Below are 21,887 nucleotides of genomic sequence, written 5' to 3' on the forward strand. Positions count from 1 at the left end.
CTGCTCAAAACACAGAGCACAGAGATCAGCCTTCAACAATATATTTCAAGGAATATGGCCTGTTCATAGATCTCTTAATGCAAAACTACATTGAATTAATAATTATAAACAGAAAACAAAAATTATAGTAATCTCTTTCTTGGGTTATAAAAGCAGTACATATTCACTGACACATTCTAAAAAAACAGGAAATTATAAAGAAGGAAAATACATTCTTTTTTTAAGACTATTACTGATTTAACATTTTAGATCCTACAGTATATACATTCAAACAAAGTACATAGTTATTAAAAGTTGGGATGGTATGCTATGAGACTTAGTGAATGAATTTTGTGTGTGTGGTGGGGCATGTGCATGTGGAGGCTAGAGGTTAGCAGGCCAGCAAACCCCAATAACCCGCTTGTTTTTACCTCCCTGGTGCTGGGATTACGTATGTGCAACCACATCTGGCTTTTTAACATGGGTTTTGGGCATCGATGGTGCTTATGTGACAAGTACTTTACTGACTGAGCTGTCTACGTAGCCTCGCCTCTGAACTTTTTTATTTAGCATTACACAACATAATGTTAATACTGGGTAGACTGATTTTTTTTCACCATTTCCATATTACAGACTTCTATGTTATTTCTGAGTTTTGGCATATTTAAACATTATTGAACATTATAAAATGTAAAGTATTTGTCCTCATCTTTATTTTAGACACATTTAGAACAAGTTAGTTGTCCCTTATCTGAAAAGCTTGGGACCAGAACTAGATTTTGGAGCTTGTTTCCTTTTTGTTTGTTTGTTTGTTTGAGGGTTTTTAGAATGTCTGAATAAATATCATATTTGAGGGGTGAGATCCAGCTCTAAACTTAAAACTCATTTATGTTTCATGCACAACTTAGACACATCCTGAAGATAATTTTGCAAAATTTGTAAGTTTGTGGAAATTAGTTTCATGGTGTGAAATAGTCTCCTGTGCCACTTGGATGGTTTGGGAGCATTTCAAGTCATGGGGCTAGAGATGTCTAACCTGTGATAAGGCTACTAAATCAAGGACATTATTTTTGTTAAGGTTTTTGATACATACACTGTGAAATTGCTATTCAGAAAGTTAGCATTGAGCCCTACCCCTGCAAGAAAATTCTAGTGATTCTGTTAAGTCAGAATCAGCCAATACTTTTAGTCTGCAGATGAATTTTCTTTTTCTGTTCCAGCATTCTTTTGTGACCATTTTTAAATGGCCATCTTCATCCAAAATCAGAGAAAGAAGGGATAGAGAGTTAAAATGAATTTAACAGTGTTTGTACAGGCTTTAAAGGAGAGGAGTTTTAAAATATTAAATTTAAAATTTCCCGTGACTTCTGATTTACATTCTGTGTTCCTGGGAAGAGTGAGTAATGGTGGGTTGGCTTTTCTATTTTGTAGTAATTTCCACACATAAGCTTTTGTTTAAGTCATTATTTGTTATGTAAGCACCTATGCCAGATCTGTCACCACACCAGTTTAAGCTCACTTACCCTCAGGTGGAAGTGATAGCATGCTTAGCCAAGAGGCAGGTTCTGCTAAGGTGGTTGCTGCTCACAGGCTTGTGACTTGGTGTCAGAGCCACCTCCACAGGTCACCTGCTCAGCATTATTGGCACTGGCCTGGCTCCTCTGTATGTTCTGCATTGACCACACAGTAGCTGCCTTGAGAGACTGGAGCAGGCCTCTGAGATGGCATTGCTGTCTTGTCAAGGGCTAAGAGTCCGTTACAGTTGCCTACTCAAAAGGAAATTTAGAACATGATAAAAAGTCTATTGATGTCATTCTTGTTCAGGTCTTGTTTAGCAGCCATATTGTTGAGGTGTCAGAGTAGAGCTTCCCTGTCATTTCTGGGGGACATAATCACAGAGTAGATTTTCTGGTCTTCTTAACAGGCTTTCTGTCCTCTCTTCCATGATGTTCCGTAAGCCTTGTGCAAGACTTGTGTTGTAGATGTATCCATTGGAGCTGGGCACCTCAAGATCAGTTGTTTTCTCTGCAATTTGATCAATTGTAGTTTCCTGTCATGGTCTCCGAAATCCCCCACTCCTAGGCAAAGAACTATAGTCAACTAAGGGATGCTGAGAAAATGAGCAGAAGAATTCATCTTCTCAGGGACCCCTAATTAGTTGTCCATTACCAAGTGGTCAGCCCAGAAATCATAACATACATGTAACATTTAATGAACTCAACAGGCCCGCCCTCCCTCCCTCCCTCCCTTCCTCCCTCCCTCCCTCCCTCCCTCCCTCCCTCCCTCCCTCCCTCCCTCTCAATCTCTCTCAATCTCTCTCTCTCTCTCTCTCTCTCTCTCTCTCTCTCTCTCTCTCTCTCTCTCTCTCTCTCTCTCTCTGTGTGTGTGTGTGTGTGTGTATAAAATATGTATCAGTAACAAAAAATAAGAGCCATGAATTTGAGAGGGAATAAAGGGAGTCTTGGGAAGGGTTGGGGGGAGGAAAGGGAAAAGGAGAAATATTGTAATTGTATTTTAATTAAAACAACAAGAAAACTTGGAGCATACTTAGGCATTACCTTACTTTGCAAAGTCCTTAGATTTGGAGGTATAACTTTGCCTGTTAGGACATTTCTAATAGGAGTTATTGGCTTAACTCTTAATTTTAATGCCACAGAGATTCCATCCAGTGAGTGCAGACTGAAGCTGTTGTAACCCCATAGTAATTTTCAGCATCCTCCACCCCCAGTTCTTCCATGACTTAGGGCCTGTTGACCAATTGTGGGTTTTGGTCTTTGATTTATAGCTTGTATTGTCATTCCCAGGAGGAGGAAGTACACTCTTATAAAACTGGAGTATTGCTTGCTTTGGTTAAAGAGAACCATAGAGAATATATGATAGGGCTGTGCTTACTGTGTTTGACCTGAGGTTCCTGATATTACTGAAGGATTTCAGTACAGTCTTCCTCTCAACCACTGTATCACTTTTGTTGATAAGGTTTTAGCAAAAAGGCAGATCACCTTGGTAATATTCACTGAGTGTTATCTGTACCATGACTTCAGTTGGCTCTTTATAAGGTGTATGTTTCAGTCTGGTTGATCCTAATAGTAAGGATTGTAATTTTCATTTTTTGATATTTGTGGGGAAAAAAATACCAGCTTGTTTCTATGGGAAAGAAGGTTAAATTCAATGTCAGTTCAGCTTTGCAAAAACAGATCTTTTGGTTGTCTGTATAATGTGAAGAACTACTGGTCTAGTTTGTTTTGAGTTTTTTCTGGTAGTTAGTACTTGTGAGAGATTTTGTGTAGAATCTAGAATATTGGTTGTCTCAATTGAGGGAATGTTATGTTCTAAACAAAATGCTGAGAGACTTAGGGGTAGCCTGATTTTTGCACATGGCCTATTTTGTTTGATTCTTAGCAAGCTGTGAGTTTGTTCAGTTGTGTGCAGTGCCGTCTTTGATCACCTCTCCTAGGGGAGAAGAGTTGGAGGAGATCTTTTTGACCCAAAGACCTCACTGCAGCAGTGGTGATGTCAACAAAAAGCTCAGTGTTTCAGTGAGAGTAACCGTGGCTTCCAAACTGACAGTCAGTTTAGCAGAGGCTGCTTCTACAACTGTTTCAGCAGCTTGCAAAGCGTGTGTAGGGCCACCCACACTTCCTTCCTCCTCTCCAGCCACACCTCTGTGCTCAGTCATTTCTGCTTGCTTGAGCTGGGAGAGCATCAGTATATTCTTGTAACACCTACCAGCACTTGTTTCTCAGACGGGAGTTTCCATATTCCAAACACTCTTGACTTAGTTAGTCTGCTTCATTTTGGTCTAGCCTAGGTATGGACATGTGTGAGCATGTGCCTTGCAACAAGGCTGCTTTAAAAGGGATGGTTTCAGTGATTGTTCTTCAGAAAGCTGTCGGCTCAATTATGGAGTTGTTAAAGATACAAAGATACTGATTTTGAAGAGCTTAGCACGAGAAAAAGTTAATTTATATTCTACAAAGACAGGAACTCTTAGTCATTGCATTTAAGGTATTGGCTTTGTAAGAGTGTGTCAGGTTTGGTGTCATCCTCCAAGATAGATTGCAGGTGAGTTTTTCCTTTTGCAGTTTTGCATTTTCCAAATTTGATAAAGTAAACTATTAGTTTATTCAGTTTGTTTTTGGGAGAGAAATATTTAAATAGTTAAAAGGCCCCCTCTTTATCCATGACAGTTTCTCTGTTGCCTTGTGTATTTCTGCCAGTGTATTTTAAAAATTATATCTGGCCGTGTACCTAGAGAACAGCTGCAAAGCTGTCCTGTCTGATTTATTACCAGAGAAGAGATACAGATGATTTTTTTCTTAGTATATTCCCAACTCTTTGTGCCAACCTATATATTATAATTGAATTTTTCTGAAACCTAAACAGATATGTTTTTCATAATTGAAATTCCAATACTAGAACACAGGTGAGTGCTCCGGACTGAGGTGAAGGGAAGCTGTATAAATGTGAGAGTGCCATAGCTAACCGTGCCGATGTCACTACAGCCCCTTTTCACTCTTTTTAAAACTATTGTAATTTCATGTGCATTGTGTTTTTGTCTGCATGTATGTCCATATGAGGGTGTTGGATACCCTGGAACTGGAGGTACAGACAGTTGAGCTGCCATGTGGGTGCTAGGAATTGAACCTGGGTCCTCTGGAAGAGCAGCCAGTGCTCCTAGCCACTAAGCCAACTCCCCAATCCCCCCTCTTTTACTCTTGAAGTTAAAGCTTTCTATTCTGTACTTTGCAGCTTTGCTAGAAGAGTCTATTACTTTAAGATGGCATGATGATGCAGCCCTATAATCCTGGCATGTGAGAGGCTGAAGCAGGAGGTTCTTGAGTGGAGGCCAGCCTGGGCTACATAATGATACTAAATCAAATAATGGGATGGAAGAAGCAAATACTTTTTTTTTAAAAGGCATTTTATTGAAAATCAGATTTTAGTGTTGAGTTAGCATTGTTGTTTTCTGTATCTCAAGATTTGACAGTACTGGTTTTCCAGTTTGATGTGTTAGGAAAGCAAGAGAGGAGTGCTAGTTCAGTGAGCTCTTCTCTTGTCGTAGATGAACACCATAAGGAACAGCAGGAATACTGCAGCTCAGCATGCTGAACAGTGTAATTGTATAACTTATTTGATCTAAACAGCCCTTAAAGGCTTATTTTTATTGCCTTTAATTGTGTGCGTGTGAGTGCAGTGCCACAGAGAGCTTGAGTTTCAGGTGGTTTTTGGAGTTACAGGTGGTTGTGAGCCATTTGACATGAGTTGTTGGGAATTGAGCTTAGGTCCTCTGCAGGAGCAGTAAGAACTCTTAACTGCTGAGCCATCTCTCCAGCCCCCTTCACAGCCTTTAAAGTTTGTGTGTTTGATTTAGTTTGATTTGGGGGTGAAACATGGTGGTATTTTATACAAACCATGCTGGCCTTCAAACTCTCAATCCTTCTTCCTCTGCCTTCTGAGGTGTTGGGCTTACAGACAGGGCTGTATTCTTGTTACTGACATTGTCTAGTGAGGAAATTAACTGTACAGAAAGGCCAGGTAACTTGCTGAAGGCCTGTGGCTTGTGATTGGTGGTCTGGATTCATATCGGATAGTTTTCAGAACCAGTGCTTAACCACTAACCACGATGCTGCCTTGCCACAGAAACTGAATGGCTGTTGGAGAGAGAAGCAGGCAGGGGTAGTGGGAGAAGCTTTCATGTCCTACTTGGGGCTGAAGGGGCAGGCAGGCAGGCAGGTAGGTGTCTATCTGTACAGATCTCCAGACCTCTATGGTTAACTAGCACTGGAATTAAAGGCGTGTGACACTACTGCCTGGCTCTGTTCCCAGTGTGGCCTTGAAATCACAGAGATCTGGGTGGATCTCTGCCTCCTAAATGCTAGGATTAAAGGCATGTGCTACCACTGCCTGACTTCTATGTTTAATATAGTGGCTGGCTTTTCCCTCTGATCCCCAGATAAGCTTTATTGGGGCGCACAAATAAAATATCACCACATGTGGGCTCACTGATTGCCCAGACACTCAGTGTCTTTAGGGTGGAGTCTGAGTTGTGTTGGCCTACCAGGAACATTCAGGCTTTTCACTTATTTGTGTGGTGTTTCAGGTTTGTGAAAACACATAAGCCCACCTTGGAAAGGACCTCTTACTATACTAGGGACTGGGAACAGTGCAGCTCCTTTGCTTATAGTGATAGTTTTGTTTATGCCTGGTAGTCGACGTGAAGATGTTTCATGTGCTGCCTGTTGGTGGCATCATAATGCATTTCTGCCTTGCATGGAAGAGTGTCTTATACAGGTTCCTCCCCTCAGCTGCTATAGTGGGAGCTTGGTGAGCTTGTCTAGGGGCTGCTGGAGGTGGGATAGACTTTATAGGCAGGCTAAGCAGGATCCCAGGCAGAGATCGCTCAGATAAGTGGAGCTTTGTTGTGCCTACCTTGCCAGGTGTATAGTCAGGATTCAACAGATGTAGGTTCAGGACCTTTTACCCAGGAGGTCTTAAGAAAACGGCTAGTGTTCTTTACCACGATTTCCATAAAGCTGTGATTCAAGCTAGGACTGAGGCTGAGGGGCTAGGGCCAGGTCTGGGGCTGGGGGCTTGGGCTGGGGCTGGGGCTAGGGTGAGGGATGGGGCGCCAGAAGGCTGCAGGCTGGGGATTGGGACTTAGTGACAGAGAACTTGCCTAACATGAGCTTCAGCCTCCAGGAGTGGAAAGGGAAAGGGGAAATGAATAGAGGGGAGAAGAAATAGGAGGAGACGGGGTCACTGAGGACAGATTTGCTGTTTTCTGGTTTGTCCTGTCTTAGAATATATAGTTTTACTTTAAGCAAAATTGAAACAAATAGAATACACTAAAATCATTTTCTGTATTTTTCTTTAGGAGAAAGAAGCAACTAACAAGTAGTGGTAACAGAGTAATTTGGCATGCGGTTTGCAAGGTATGGCCTGGAGCCGGCACAGACTCACCTACACCTCTTACAGCTACCTCACTAGTGCAGTGCCTGGCATGAGAGAGGCACTGAGATCCTCAGAGATCAACAATTTCTAAGTTCTGTGTATGTATGTACATGTTTGCTGTATGCATGTGTGAAGGCCAGAGGTCATCATTAGTGTTTTCCTTGATCATTATTCAGCTGATCCCCCCAAATTTAAACATTTATTTATTTACTCTGTGTGCGCACACACAGACATTCCACAGCTGTCTCTTTTGAAGGTCAGAGGACAAGTTCTGGGAGTCTATTCTTTATTTTTATCATGTGAGTTCTAAAGATAGAGCTCAGGTTGTCAAGCAAAGACCTTTACCCTCTAAGCCATCTCACTGGCCCTCTCCACATTATTTTTTGAGACATTCTCTCACTGAACCTAAAGCTCACTGATTTGCCTTGGCTGGCTGGCCAGCCAGTGATCATGAGCTTCAGGGGTCCACCTGTCTGCCCACCCACTCCCCAGCCTTGACATGCTGAGGTTACATTGTGAGCCACTGTGTCCAGCTTCTATGTGGATGCTGGAGATTAAACTCAGATCCTTCTACTGTGTGCAAGCACTTTACCGGGCCTTTTCCTCAACCCCAGGGTTAACTTTAAAAATCCTCAGATTCATTTATCTAATCTGATCTATTTGCCGCTTTTCAGGAATACATCTAAGCAAAGATAATAGAGGAAAAGAAAAATGATGAAAAAAAAAATGGGGCAGACAGCCCAAGAAGCCTGTTTGAAGGTGAAAGTTGAATTTGCAAAAATATGCAGCATACACTTAGACAGGTAGGAACAGCTGAACCCGCAGAATTAATTGAAGTTAAACAGAGTCTCTGGCCTAATATTTATGAATTGAAGCTTCTTTAGGGGACCTGCTGTCCAAATGCAGAAACACTTCAATTTAGATTTCTCTATTTATTCTGGTCATTGAAATTATTAGTTCAGATGAACCAGGTTAATCAAGAGTACAGAAGAAATTGGTTCTTTTTCTAACATCTTTCTTACTAGTTTTTTTTTTTTTTTTTTTTTTTAAAGATTTTATGGGCTGTAGAGATGGCTCAGCAGTTAAGAGCACTGGCTATTCTTCCAGAGGTCCTGAGTTCGATTCCTAGCACCCACATGGTGGCTCACAGCCGTCTATAGTGGGATCCAGTGCCCTTTTCTGACATGCAGACAGAGCACTCATATATAGTATATATAAATAAATATTTTATTTTATTTTGTATGTGTCTGTCTGTCTGTGAGTCAGTCCCTCTCTGCCTGTGTCTGTCTGTCTGTGAGTCAGTCTCTCTCTGCCTGTGTGTGTGTGTGTGTGTGTGTGTGTGCTCCTGAGTATAGGTGCCCATGAAGTCCAGAATAGGGTGTCAGATCCCCTGGAACTAGAGTTAACACTGGTTTTGGGAACCAGAACCAGGTCTGCTGCAAGAGCAGTAAGCATTCTTAACTGCTGAGCCGTTTCTCAAGCTCCTGTACTGGCTTATTAATTAAAAATCCTAGTAGAAACAGGACTAATTCAGTTTACAGAGAAACAGCACAATAGGTTGTTTTAAAACATTGACAGGTGTCAGATGCCCTGTTGAATCCAACTCCTCCTTATCCTAGCCCTGCAACCTAGGCCAACTTTTTTTTTTTTTTTTTTTTTTTTGCGTCAAAATAGAGTGAGTTGTCCCTGTCTCTAAGCAGTTGTGAACCTGGGAAAGGATCATGTAAAGCTTGCTATGTGGCTGCTGTGCAGTGCTCATTCAGAATGGCGGTGCTGAGTGTGGTGACAGTGACTTCTAAAATATGGAACATGCTAGTGATCATGTTATTGTTGGCCTGTTAAGTTTATTGTCTGTAAATTTTTGAGGTGGCCCTAAGTAAGTGATTTGGGTAATTTTGGAAGTGTGATAATATGATAATGATTCCATGTGTCTTTTTCATAATTGATTTAAACGCTTACTGTCTTGGTGTCCCAAGTGTAATGTGACTGGAGTTGTCAGATTCATCAAGAGTGGGTCTTGAAAGCTGAGGCTGTAGCTCAGTGGCAGAGTGCCTTCCAATGCTCGACTTTGGGGTTGATCTCCAATACGGACTTTGAAATCTGAGTTATGTTGGATTTTAGCTTTAATACCACCTGTCACTAGTATGTTAAGTTTCCTTGGCTTCAAAATGAAACAATCTGACCTCAGGTACCAGTGACACAATACAGTCTCACTTCTGTAAATGTCTGTGGTAGGATTTCAATAAGCATGGGCTTTTGAAACATAAAGGAATGGTAATGCTAGTGCTTTAATGCATTATTGCCCTAGTGTGCCTAAGTTTTAGTTTGAGGCTATGTGCACCTCTATCATTAAACAGCGCAGATAGTGTGTCTGCTTCTATAGCACACGGCTGGGAACATGCTCACCAAAGTAACTTGTGCACATTAATAGGCCACAACTTGTCTAGGAGGTCAGCACACTCTTCACTGGCTTCTGGTACTCATTTCCAGAGTGGTGGTTCAGCTTATAGGATTTAAAGTGATATTTTAACTGGTATAATTTTATATATTTGTTTTTTCCTGAGTCAAGGTCATTTTATAAGAACATATTTCTATGTTAGAGGTTTGTATTAGAAAGGTTGAAAATTTTAAGCATGATATGAAATTGGCTTCTAAAACCAAACACTCTTTGAGACTTAGATGGTCTGTAAGAGTGCATGCCTATGTACTCTGAGAAAGTGAGCAGCCATGGCAGTTTATGTGTGAAAACTCTCATGGTAATGGGCACAAAGAGTGAGTGATCTCCAGCCAGAATTATTTATTAAGTACCTGCTATGTTCAAGGACTGTCTAATCCCTGCTGCAATGAAGCAGATAGTTGCTTGGTAAACATTTTGGGAAATAAGTTGCATTTCAAATGTAATAAGATAGTTTTGATTGTCCTCTTTGCGTAAGTATTGATTTAGATTTGGGGAGATGGAGAAAATGGTTTTCAGAAACCTTTAGATACTCACAGATTACATGGTATCACTTGGAGATGCACAGACAGAAGGTAAGAGAAGGCTGTGCTAAAGGGGCCTTTGTGCAACTTCTGCAAGTATGGCTATTCTCTGGATGACAGGAAACGGTTGCTGGGTTTCTGACTATGTTTATTCTTTGTTTCCCTTTCTTGTGAGTGCTCACCATGTTTTTAAAGACTGATAGAATTTTACTTCTGAGTAATATTTATCATTTAAGCATAGCTTATCAAACTTGCCAGTTTCTTATTTCTGATGCCCCTCCACCCCCACTCCAATGCTTCCAATGAGCTGCTACTTTTTGTTTGTGGAATGTGGTACTTAACTTCTCAACCTCTGTTTTGAATTGTAAACTCTTAAGTATATAAATAGGTTTTTAATAATGACCATGATTCATTTTGTATCTCAGTTGACTTAAGGCTCTCAAAATAAAACAAACAAATAATTGGAAAGAAAGAAAATCTAAGTGTTGACTGTCTCTCTTGTTTTACAGGTATCCATTGCTATGATGATAATGAAGGCCTTATTCCCAGCAGACATGTTCATATGAGAAGACCTAATTCAAGCACTTTAAGTATTTTTCCCTTTGTTGCACCAGCATGGCAGGGTTCAAGCGAGGATATGATGGAAAAATTGCTGGATTATATGATCTGGATAAAACCTTGGGTCGAGGTCATTTTGCCGTGGTTAAGCTTGCCAGGCATGTGTTTACAGGAGAAAAAGTGGCAGTGAAAGTTATTGACAAGACGAAGCTAGACACCCTAGCCACTGGTCACCTGTTCCAGGAAGTGAGGTGCATGAAGCTAGTGCAGCACCCAAACATTGTTCGTCTTTATGAAGTCATAGACACCCAGACCAAGCTGTATCTCATTCTAGAACTTGGAGATGGAGGAGATATGTTTGACTACATAATGAAACACGAGGAGGGTCTTAATGAAGAGCTGGCCAAGAAGTATTTTGCTCAGATAGTTCATGCTATATCTTACTGCCATAAACTCCATGTGGTTCATAGAGACTTAAAACCAGAGAATGTAGTCTTTTTTGAAAAACAAGGTCTTGTGAAGTTGACAGACTTTGGCTTCAGCAACAAATTCCAGCCAGGAAAAAAGCTCACTACAAGCTGTGGATCTCTTGCCTACTCTGCTCCGGAGATCCTGCTTGGTGATGAGTATGACGCCCCTGCAGTAGGTAGGTGACTGCCCAGGGCCACCCACTGAGGCTCTGCCAGCTGCTGTTAGCTGGTTGAGTTGGTTGTTTATAACTGAAAATAATTCCAAAGAAAATTTTGATTATATGTGTTTTACTTAACAAATTTGGTTTCATGAATTACGTGTGTTCCTAAGCCAAAAGGTAGGTTATTTCAAACTTATAAGGGCAACTGTCTAAGAGTATTTTCAAGACAGAGATAATGAGATTATTGTTGAAGGGAACTTCTCAGGGCACCCATTGTAGCTTTTTTCTTAAAGTGTAAATTCATTTCCTTCTTGTCTTCTCAGATTGTTTTCCGGCAGTGGCCCTGGCTGTCCTTTTCCTGCAAATGTCCTTTAACAATCATGTCACACCCACATTGGGGCAATAACATAAATATTACAGTATTAAGAATTAGAGATTGGACTCAAGCTAACTGTGACCCTGAATACGTAACTGACCTCCCTGCTTACTTCTTCATTTGTAAAATGGATAGCTTTCCTGTGCCTCCATTTTGTTTGCTTTCTCATTGTTCAGATTGGAACTTTGCCCCAGTGCCACAGAAACGAAGGGCAGAACGGGAAACTGCTGTGCCACATGCCTGTCTCTGTAGGTTAGGGTAGGACCAGCCCTTAGCATTCCCAGCTGCCCTTGCCTCTCCCCTAGCGTCCTGTGTACCCTTGTGCAGAATCGCCTGTCTGTGGTGGAAGCACTTGCTGCTTTTCAGGTTCCATCAGCTTTGCCCCCTTGGGACTGTATCAGTTGTGAAGGTCATACAAGAAATTGTTTTGACTTGAAAGAATTTGTTGAACTGAAGGTGTCGTCAGCTTTAAATTTTATTTACTCTCAGAGAAGTGTATTCTGACATTACATGCACATGACATCAAACTTCATAGGCTAGTGTTACAGTGTGAACTGCACACAAGAGGTAAGTGCTGACGACGACATGCTGACAGGTTAGATTGCCTGTGTCACAGTAAAACACACTGGCAACCCACGGGGTTTCCTGTTAGACTGTTGTGTTCTGGAAAAGAAGGGACATGGTTGGCCTCTCCCTTCAGAGCCAACCAGGTTTCACTGCAGCCTTTGGTTAGAGTATTTTAGCCAAAGATTTTGGTGAGTAAAGCCATTTAAATCAGAAAATAAAGCTGGATTGACAGAATAGCATGGATGTAAATATGTAAGATGCCTTCCTGCTTTCCACATCTGAAGTGAGACCAAGTCATATGTTGTGAAATCAGGAACTGTTACATAATTTAGAAGACAGTTTGGCAATACCTTGGTAAAGAAAGTTGTACACATCACGTGACTAAATAGTGTGTGTGTGTGTGTGTGTGTGTGTGTGTGTGCGCGTGCACAAAAAGATGGAATACTAGCCTGATGGCGATGGTGCACATATCTTTTTTTTTTTTTAAGGTTTATTTATTTATTTATTTATTTATTTATTTATTTATTTATTTATTTATTTATTATGTATACAGAAGAGGGTGCCAGATCTCAGATCTCATTACAGATGGTTGTGAGTCACCATATGGTTGCTGGGAATTGAACTCAGGACTTCTGGAAGAACAGTCAGTGCTCTCAACCTCTGAGCCATCTCTCCAGCCCGGTGCACATATCTTTAATCTCCGCACTTGGGAGGCAGAGGCAGGCAGATCTTGGAGTTTGAGGTCAGCCTGGTCTACAGAGCAAGTTCCAGAACAGCCAGGGCTACACAGAGGAATCCTGTCTGGGAGGGTGTGGGCCGTGCAAGGGGAGAGGCTTTGGAACATAGCCTTGTGCGTGCCTGGCCCAGGCACATCCCACCCCACTCAAGAAGCATGATTACATTACTGCTGAATAAATTTTCCAGTATTCTACTGGGTTTTGTAGGTTGGTGAAAATGCAGCACATATGTCATAGTGATGGCTTTCCTTAAGTGTCTGTAAGGTCAGAAGGCAAACTGTGTAAAGCACAGTGTGATGGCGTGTGTTGAAGGCCATGCACATACCACAGAATGAACATGGGAAGTTTTGTATTTCTGTTCTACTTGGTATTGGGCATTTCTACACTGATGCTCTGGCATTTTCATTGTGTATTCTCTTCTCCCCCTTCTCCTCCTCTTCCTCTCTTCTTTGTCCTCCTTCTTCTATCCTAAATATCTCATAATGAAACTTAAGAAAAGCTAAACAAAAAGAAAATGTTTGGGAGAATGTTGCCCCAGCTGGCTGATGGTTACCTTGTTTGTGTTGGTGAAGTGTGCAGTGGTTTGGATTCATAAGTTACTTCTTTATCTTTATTATTTGTGTTGGTTTTAACTGACCCTGTGCAGTGTGATAGGGATAAATACAAAATTGCTCTCATAAATGAACCAACCATTTTCTTCCTATTAACATGCTATCTGTTATGCCAAAATTAGTGATGTTTTGGCAAAATGACCATAGGCAAACCTGCCACTGTGAAATGGCAGGTGTTGCTGGGTGAAGCTGTGCGCTCTGCAGTTCTTTGTGGTACGGGGTTTCTTTGCCTTAAGGCTTAGCTCTGTTTTCACTTTATTCTTCAGGGAATCAGATTGGTTTTAATTATTAGCTACACCTTTGTTTTCTGTGTAAATTCTCCTTTCCCTGATACTTTCCAGGCTTGAGTTGCCCCTCTTTTATGGTGTCTTGGAAACTTCTTTTGTCCCTTCATTTCTGATACGCATTAAACTGGTGCTGCCCTCTGCTGCAGTCTCTGCCCTCCCAAGCGTCTCACTGTGGAGCTATTGTTCCACTGTTTGATTTCCTGTTGTGCATTAAAGCCATTTAGAATGAGTTCTTTTTTTAATTCAAGGGCATAAAATTTGCCTTTTAGCTTATTGGTTTTTAATACCTAATTTTAGTTCATTGAAGTTAATGAATATACCCAATTGGGTTTTGCTTTGGGGAATATTTTTGGATTTTTTTTTTCTCATTGGCTTGATCATAGTAATTTTTACAGTGGTTACTTGAGAGTTCCCTATGTGATTAAAGTGTTTGTGTTTTGGGTGCATGAAGAGTTTTATACATGAAGATGTCCATTGTGTGATCTGTTCCTCTGTAGCCTGTCTTTCCCAAAGGAATGATGGCATTTCCCACTCCATCTGTGAATTGTTAGGATTAGCTTTCGCTTTGTGCATGCTGTTTTTAAGCTGTGTGAAGTTTGAGTTATAAGTCTATTTCCCATCATGAGCTACACCTTTGCTATTATAAAAAACAACTTGTGTGTATGGTTACTCAGCTATACCTCAGTTCTGCTTATTCATCTGTACTTTAGTTATTGGTGTTTAAGTTTCTATCCTTTTAGTAACATACAGCTTTTCCTTTTGCATATAGTCTGTGAGTGTTTTAAGGAGGTGAATTTAGTCTGTGTTATTGCTGGAATATTTGAGTTGACTTGACTCTTTGTTGTTGTTCTCTTATGTGTCATCTTTCCCCATTTGGTTAGATTACTGGGGTTTCTTTTCCCAATTGTTCTTTTGTTTCCTTTTCATTGGCTTTTACTCTCAACGCCAGAGTTTCTCGTTGTCTATATTATTTCTCCTCCCTTGCAGTTAAGAAACTAGTAGTGGAATTTTGAGTTGCTTCTGTTTGTTTAATGTTACTTTTTACTTATTTTTACAAATGTCTTGTTTTCCCTGTCCTTCACTTGGATATTTTTTTTTTGTTTCTTTTCTTTTCTTTTCATAATCCTTTCATGGAGGATTTGTGAATGGTTCTCCATATCTTTGTCTTACCCAAAAATGTACTCACAATGATACTTTTGCTGGTTATAGAAACACATTCTAATTAATTTTCCTCCTAACTTTTAGATATTTTCTGCCACCCTTTTGCTTCTAAAGTGCCCAGCTGGTGTCTGGTGTGAGACTGGTTTTGTTTCTTGTCTCTGGTTCTGTTACTCAGCTGTGCTGTGTTTTCACTTGTCTGTAAGCACTCCGTTACGTGGGTTTATCTGGGTGTTTGTTCTGCTGCTTTGTGACCCTGATTCTTCTTACACTCATTTTTCTTGGGTTTGAGGGGACATTAGTTGTTTGTTATCTTGTGTTTCTGAGGTTTTCAAATAGCTTACCTGTGAATACGTTTCCTTAGTGTTACAGTCTCCTTGTAGTGGATAGAGAAAAGCAGGTTGTGCACCTAAGGGGGAAGTCTTGGTTTTTGGACTTACTGTATGGCAGGTTTGGTATATCCTTTAGATGCCATCCTCTTTTGCCAGTGCCCACGGTCCATTTCTCCTGCCTATAGCATAGGTCTACTAGGGCTCCTATGTAGTTGGAAGGTAGAAAAATCAGAACACTATCACTTGGTTCAATTCCTTCCTGTGTTCAGTGTAAGACTCTAGAAAGGAACACTATAGAAAGTCCTGTGAGCTGGATTTGGGATTCCTCCTTCATTGGATCCCACCTACAGCCCCTTTTCTCCCAAGTCTAGGGAGTGTGGGGGGGTGGGGTCAAGGACTGACTAGATCACATTCTGAAAACTAAGTTCCTCTCACCTCTGTGGGCTTCCCGACCGACCGCAGTGTCAAGGTGACTTCTTGTTGTAGAGGAAAGAAAATGATGGTGCTCAGGAAAGCTCTGAAATCTTGTTGAAGTCTTGGGAGAACTGTGGGGAGGTTGCAGGGCGGCAGGGGAGAGTGGGCTACCCTGTGGAAGAACAGGCAGGGGTGCACTAGGATTAATGGGGAGGAGGGGCCTGGCTGCTGGAGTATGGGAGTGGGGCTTCACGGGGATTTCTGGATACGCTTTTTTATTTCCCCAAACAGTGCTAGGAAAGCACTTACTCTTTAAACTGCTTTCAAGTTTTAGAACTCCAAGCTGTGAAACTCTGACATTGCATAGGACTTCTCATTATCTCTAAAAGTTTCAAGTTAAAATTAAAATTGGCATTGAGACTTTTTTAAATCTCTTTTGAGATTTGGAGTCTTCCTGGGGTTTTACATTTCTTGTTCTGAAAACTTGTAGTTGTTTTGTTTTTGTTTTTGTTTTTTTTTTTTTAAACTCTTTGGAGACCTGCCACCCAACTCCCAAGCAAATACATGGAGACTTATTCTTACTTTTGAATGCTCAACCTTAGCTTGACTTTTTTAGAGCCTGCTTTTCTAACTTAAATTATTCCATTTCTCTTGAACTACATTTTGTCTCTGGGCCTTTTACCTTTCTTTATTCTATAATCATTCTTACTCCATGGCTGGCTGGCTGGCTAGCCCCTGTGTCTCCCTCTCCTCCTTTTCTTGATCCTCCTCTACTTTCTAGCCTAGAATTCTCCTCTGTTTAGTCTCTCTACCTAGCAGCCCTGCCTGTTTCTCTCTTCTGTCTAGCTTTTGGGCATTCAGGTCTTTATTAGATCAATCAGATGTTTTAGGCAGGCAAAGTAACACAGCTTTACATAGTTAAACAAATGTAACATGAAAGAATACAACACATCTTTGCAGCATTACAAATATTCCACGGCATAAATGAATGTAACACATCTTAAACTAATATTCTACAACAAAAACCTCTATATTAGATGTTTCCAAGTTTATGGACAAATATCTCAAAAACAAAATAACTAGTCTCTGCATTAATTTATTATGACCAGTTGTGGAGTAAATAGAATGAAATCTAAATTACTTTAAGCATGGCTTTAAATTAATATAATTCAAAAGTTTAGCTTTAGATTAAGCATGTAGCTCTTTTGGGGGAAAATACCTATGTATGTATACTCTGCAGTGTTTCTTATATTCATGGCTCTGCATTTAATGATGATCATCCCATCATGAATGTGTGTACTCATACATACTAATAAACAAAAGGTAGAATTCTTCCTAAATCTGTGCTCCATCCTGCATCTAAGTACTGGCTTTACCTGCTGTCTGTAAACTGTGATATAGCCAGGAGCAACCTCAGCCAGAGCCCTGTGCATTGTGGTCCTTTACTGTGAGGATTGAATGCTTTGTTCCTGTCTTCAGAAACAAGGCATGGGTGTCTAACTGCTCTTCCTAACAGTGTCCCAAAGCATAGTGGGGAGGGAGAACTAAAACTGTCTCTACTTGTAGTTGACATGTTAACTACCTAGAAAATCTCAAGAAGTCTATGGAAAAATTACTAATAAATGAGTTCAGCTTATAGAACTTAAAAATCATAGAAATCTACAGTTCCATAAAACAACACAGGGAGGTCAAAATTTAAAATAGTAGTATTTATAATGAAATACTTAGGCATGTGTGTGTGTCAACATATCTAACTGAAAGTGATGAAATGCTAATGGGAAAAACCAAAGATCTGAGTAAGTGAAGAGCATGCTCCATTCACTGGGGAGTGCAGTGTAGATGTTCACCCTGTCCACAGTGATCAGGTCAGCATAGCTCTCAGCAGATGCCACACAGCTCTTTACACATCGAGATATCTTAAGTCTGTAGGGAAAGGCAGGGGGCCTAGAACAACTAACCTGGAAAAAAGTAGTAACCAGGATCATGGAAGAATCACTAATACAACCAGACTTAGGAAATTATGGCAGCTTCTTAGAAAACATGTATACTTAACCATGCAGCTCTGTAGTTACTCCTGGTGTGCCCCGGAGAAAATAGCTATGCTCACACAGACCCACAAGTCCTCTAGTGGGGAGATACACCACCCACACCATGGGGTCTGTGCAGCAGTAAAAGATGCCCACTCTCTCCACCTTATTCTTGGGATAGAGTCTCTCACTGAGCCTCTGTATGGTCTGTTGCTGAAGGCAAGTATTCCCATGGAGGGATTCCTGGATCTGGGTTGAGGCTGTAGTTTCAGACAACCACTTATCATGTGAAAACAGTGTGATCCATTTCTTGTAAAATCTGTTAGATCCTGGGCATTGCTTAGAGACTTTTATCTTTTAGTCAGAAACAAAACCAGACTGCTTCTGGGCATCATGGCTCATGCCTGTAATCCCTAGCACTAGGGAAGCTGAGACAGGACTGTGGTGAATTCAAGGCTAACCTAGGCTGCATAGTGAATCACAGGCCACCCTGAACTGTAGAGTGGTCAGCACAACTCTCAGGATTGGTTTCCTGTCCCTTCCTGACACACGCACTCTCTCTCTCTATTAGGTGGTTCTGATTGGATCTGCTGTAGTCACTGCTGTTGATCATACTCTGGGCCTGGGTATGTCTGTGGACTTTCTCGTCTCCTGTTCCTTTGCTTGGAACAGAATAGTCTTGTCTAGGATTCTCCTGAATATATGTCACCAGGCCTGTGAGGCCCTTCCCCATAGGTGGAGACCCCTGCATGACCAGCTCTCTGTGCTATGTTACCTCCTGCAATTCCTGACACAAAAGCCCTCAAGACCACTGATGTAACTGCCTCAGTACTTCCTCTTTTGGAGAGTCCCAGAATGACTTGCTCTGTACTGTGGCTGCTGTCCCATGGGGACATTTGGCCTTAGTTCCTGGCTGCCTCTGGCTGTGGGAGAAAGGTTATCTGAGGTGCTCTCTACTTTGGAAACCTGCCCTCAAGGGAATTTCTACAATGTTGGCTGCCATGGGAAAATGGGGAGAAAGGGTGAGTCTGGGACCTTTGCACACATGTTTTCCCACATGTTGGTTTTAGTTATATTTAACTTTCAGAAGGTTGTTTACATAGGCATACTAGGTCAGCTTTTAAAGCTGGTATCTTTCTTCCCCTTTAAAAAATGTAAACTAAAAAATGAAAGTGCTGGTATTTATTTCATACTTGACTAGTCTTTATGTTTTAAAAAAAAATGTAGCTTAGTTGGTAGAGCACTTGCCTGACATGCACAAGGCCCTGGGTTCAACCCCCAGTGTTATGTATAACTGGATTTTGTCCTGACAAGGCACCCTGGAATCCCAGCACTCAAGAGATGGAAGTGAGGTTCAGAAGTTAAAGATCATAACCTCTGCACCCCATCTTTCTATTCCATATCAGTGTGGACACGGGGCAGGCCAGAACTTCAGAAGCATTTTCAGAAGAGGCAGGCAGCAGCCATTTTAACTTAGATGCAGAATGGACTCAATTTTATTCCGGATCCCATGCTCAACACACACACACACACACACACACACACACACACACACGCACGCACGCACACACGCACGCACGCACGCACGTTTGTTGAGATGGTTTGGTATGTAGTCCAGGCTGACCTCCAGCTCAAAACCATCCTGTCTCAGCTTTCTGAGTGTGAGATTGTAAGAGTGGGACTGTGTTTTCTGTTGGTTTTTTAAGCTATATTTATGTATGAAATGTAAGCCTTTTGACAAAGAAAATTTGACAAAGAAAAACTGGCTTGTGAAACAAAGAATTTAGTGGTTAGAACAATTAAATTAAAACATTTGAAGTGCCATATTCTGTAGGTCTCTGAAGTGTTCGAAGACCATCTATCTATCTAAAATATATCTCTATTTGACCTTGAAAACATACCTAACATGGCCACAGATTTGATTGTTATAGATAACTAACTACTAACTATTAGGTTAAAGCTATTTAGGATAATTTCTAAATATCCTAAATAGCTTTCAAGGACTAGAACTTTACATTACATTTTTAAATGAGCTGCATAAGTATACTACCTTAAACAAGAGTAGAAGCATATCTATAGTATATTCTAACAAAAATAACCTTAAATTTGTATCAATATACAAAAATACCTTAAACAAGAGTAGAAACATAAATGCAGTATTTTCTAACAAAAAATCTTAAATTTGTGTCAGTATAAAAAAAACCCATCCAGTGTAAATATTTGAGATTAATAGTTGATTTCAAGTTTAAAAGTAGATTAAAAAATTTACACTTTTATTCTATCATTCCTATATCCCCCTATTTTCTTTCCAGAAAGAGATCCCTGAATCTAATCTTCTTTGCTTAGTTTTTTTCCCCTGGCCATGACTAGTAACAACTTGAAACCAACCCCTCCCCGCAAAAAATGGTAAACTCCCACTGAACAACCAGAACCACCCACTCTACCTCTTGGGAATGTGGGCATTGTGTTCTTAAAATTACTTCCTGTTGTCTGGGGATGACAGCATCTTTAGGGAACTCTGAGAAAATTGAGATAATAGTCAAGTCCTAGGAGAGCTAGCTGTATTGTCTTTTGTTCAGTCTCTGTGTCATGGGAAAGTGTAGGTCTTATCCGAAGTTCTGGTTAGCATAGTCTGTGAGGCTGGACCATCTCAGCTAGCAGATTTGAAGTTGTTCTGGATGCAGATTTTTGAGGAAACTGCAACAGAGGCATTCTGAGAGGCTGGATCACCTGGGCTACTTGTCTTCATTGATGTCTGGTCTTTTTTTCTGAAAAAAAAAAATACACATCTGCATTAATACAAGTATGGAATGTACAGTGTGTACAAATCAGCTAAAGATAATTTTTTGTTCTATGTGTGAGCAGGTAAGAGGCATCTGTCAACTATATAAGTCTGTTTAGACTGCATAACCAAACTATAATATAAATTTCCAGCCATGCAATATGAAAGGATGACATATAATAACAAGTCATGAAGACTCTGTAGTTAGCAAGATTTATCTTGTCTCATTCAGTCTTAGAGCTGTTCCCATGTCAAAGGATCAGCTTATATGTCACCTGTCTTGTAGTTTTTCTTGGTTTCTTCCTTCATGTCTGTGGCCAAGATCAAATCTGGTCTTTATTAATTTTGAAGGAATCCATAGCTCTTTGTTTCCTGTGAAAACAAAGGCATAATCTCTTCCCCAATGTAACACATTTTCTGACTTCCACTCTGAAGTTAAGACATTCTTAAAATACATAAGCTGATCTAATTTAGTGGTTCCCCCCCCCCCATAATCTAGTATCTCTCAGCAACTGCTGGTTTTTGTTCATTAGCATTTAAAAAATTCCAAGTCAACAAAGCACCATACAGGATCCAGACGACCTGTGTATTTCCTATCCTTACGTGGCTTATTGTAGCTTATTTTTATATTACTTTACTCTTTCTTTAAAGATTTTACTTCATTATTTATAAAATGTTTATTTTTCTATGACTGTCTATACCCAATTTCTTTTCTTTCTTCAGCATCTAAGGACATTTTTAAGCATACTGCACCTGTTTAGAGGTTTTTTTCAGTGGGGACCTGGGTTTACTAAGCATCTGCAGCATTCTTTGACCACATGAGCCAAGCCTTCAACTGCTAAGCTATGGCTAGGCTACCTGCTGTGCTGCTTTGCTTAGTACATGGTGCTGGCACTCTGCCCCCTTCAGGTTCATGGCACCAGTGATAGCCACACCTAACCATCCCAACTCTGGGAAGTTGCTGAGCCCGCTTTTCAGAGTCCCTGTGAGTGTCAGCCAACTGTAGTGAGTGCTTATGGAGAGGCCCAGGAGGTGACTGCAGTGCTGGCTGACGTGACGTCTTCTGTATTCTCGTGCCACACGTTGGAATGCCAAATGTAGTTGGACTTTCTTTGTGACTGCCAGCTCCCCAGTAATGACATAGAGACTTATTACTAATTATGAAAGCTTGGCATTTAGCTTAGGCTTGTTCCCAACTAGCTCTTACAACTTAAATTAACCTGCTTCTGGGCTGGAGAGATGGCTCAGAGGTTAAGAGCACTGGCTGTTGTTCATCCCAAAGTCCTGGGTTCAATTCCCAGCAACCACATGGTGGCTCACAACCATCTGTAATTTGATCTGGTGCCCTCTTCTAGTGTGTAGGCAGAATACTGTATACATACATACATACATACATACATACATGCATACATCTTTTTAAAAAATTAACCTGTTTCTATTAATCTGTGTTTTGCCACGTGGATTTTTACCTCTCCCATTCTGTGTATCTGACTTGTTT

General features: G+C 40.8%; 1 protein-coding gene across 5 annotated transcripts in view; it reads left to right on the forward strand.

Moving 5' to 3' along the window:
- The window catches only part of Snrk (SNF related kinase), a 54,775-nt gene that overhangs the window by 7,563 nt on the left and 25,325 nt on the right, over window positions 1–21,887 (forward strand). The window contains exons 2-4 of one of the 5 annotated variants that reach the window (XM_076577437.1): window positions 6,854–7,028; window positions 7,605–7,733; window positions 10,419–11,113. The exons of 1 other annotated variant lie outside the window; for it this stretch is intronic. In XM_076577437.1, coding sequence (XP_076433552.1) covers window positions 10,525–11,113 — 589 coding nt within the window. In that variant the 5' untranslated portion in view covers window positions 6,854–7,028; window positions 7,605–7,733; window positions 10,419–10,524. The remainder of the gene's footprint in view (window positions 1–6,853; window positions 7,029–7,604; window positions 7,734–10,418; window positions 11,114–21,887) is intronic. 3 more of the 5 variants (XM_076577436.1, XM_076577435.1, XM_076577438.1) reach the window with 3 other exon arrangements.

Source organism: Peromyscus maniculatus, chromosome 7 (genome assembly GCF_049852395.1).
Source record: "Peromyscus maniculatus bairdii isolate BWxNUB_F1_BW_parent chromosome 7, HU_Pman_BW_mat_3.1, whole genome shotgun sequence".
In the NCBI taxonomy this organism is placed as follows: Eukaryota; Metazoa; Chordata; class Mammalia; order Rodentia; family Cricetidae; genus Peromyscus; species Peromyscus maniculatus.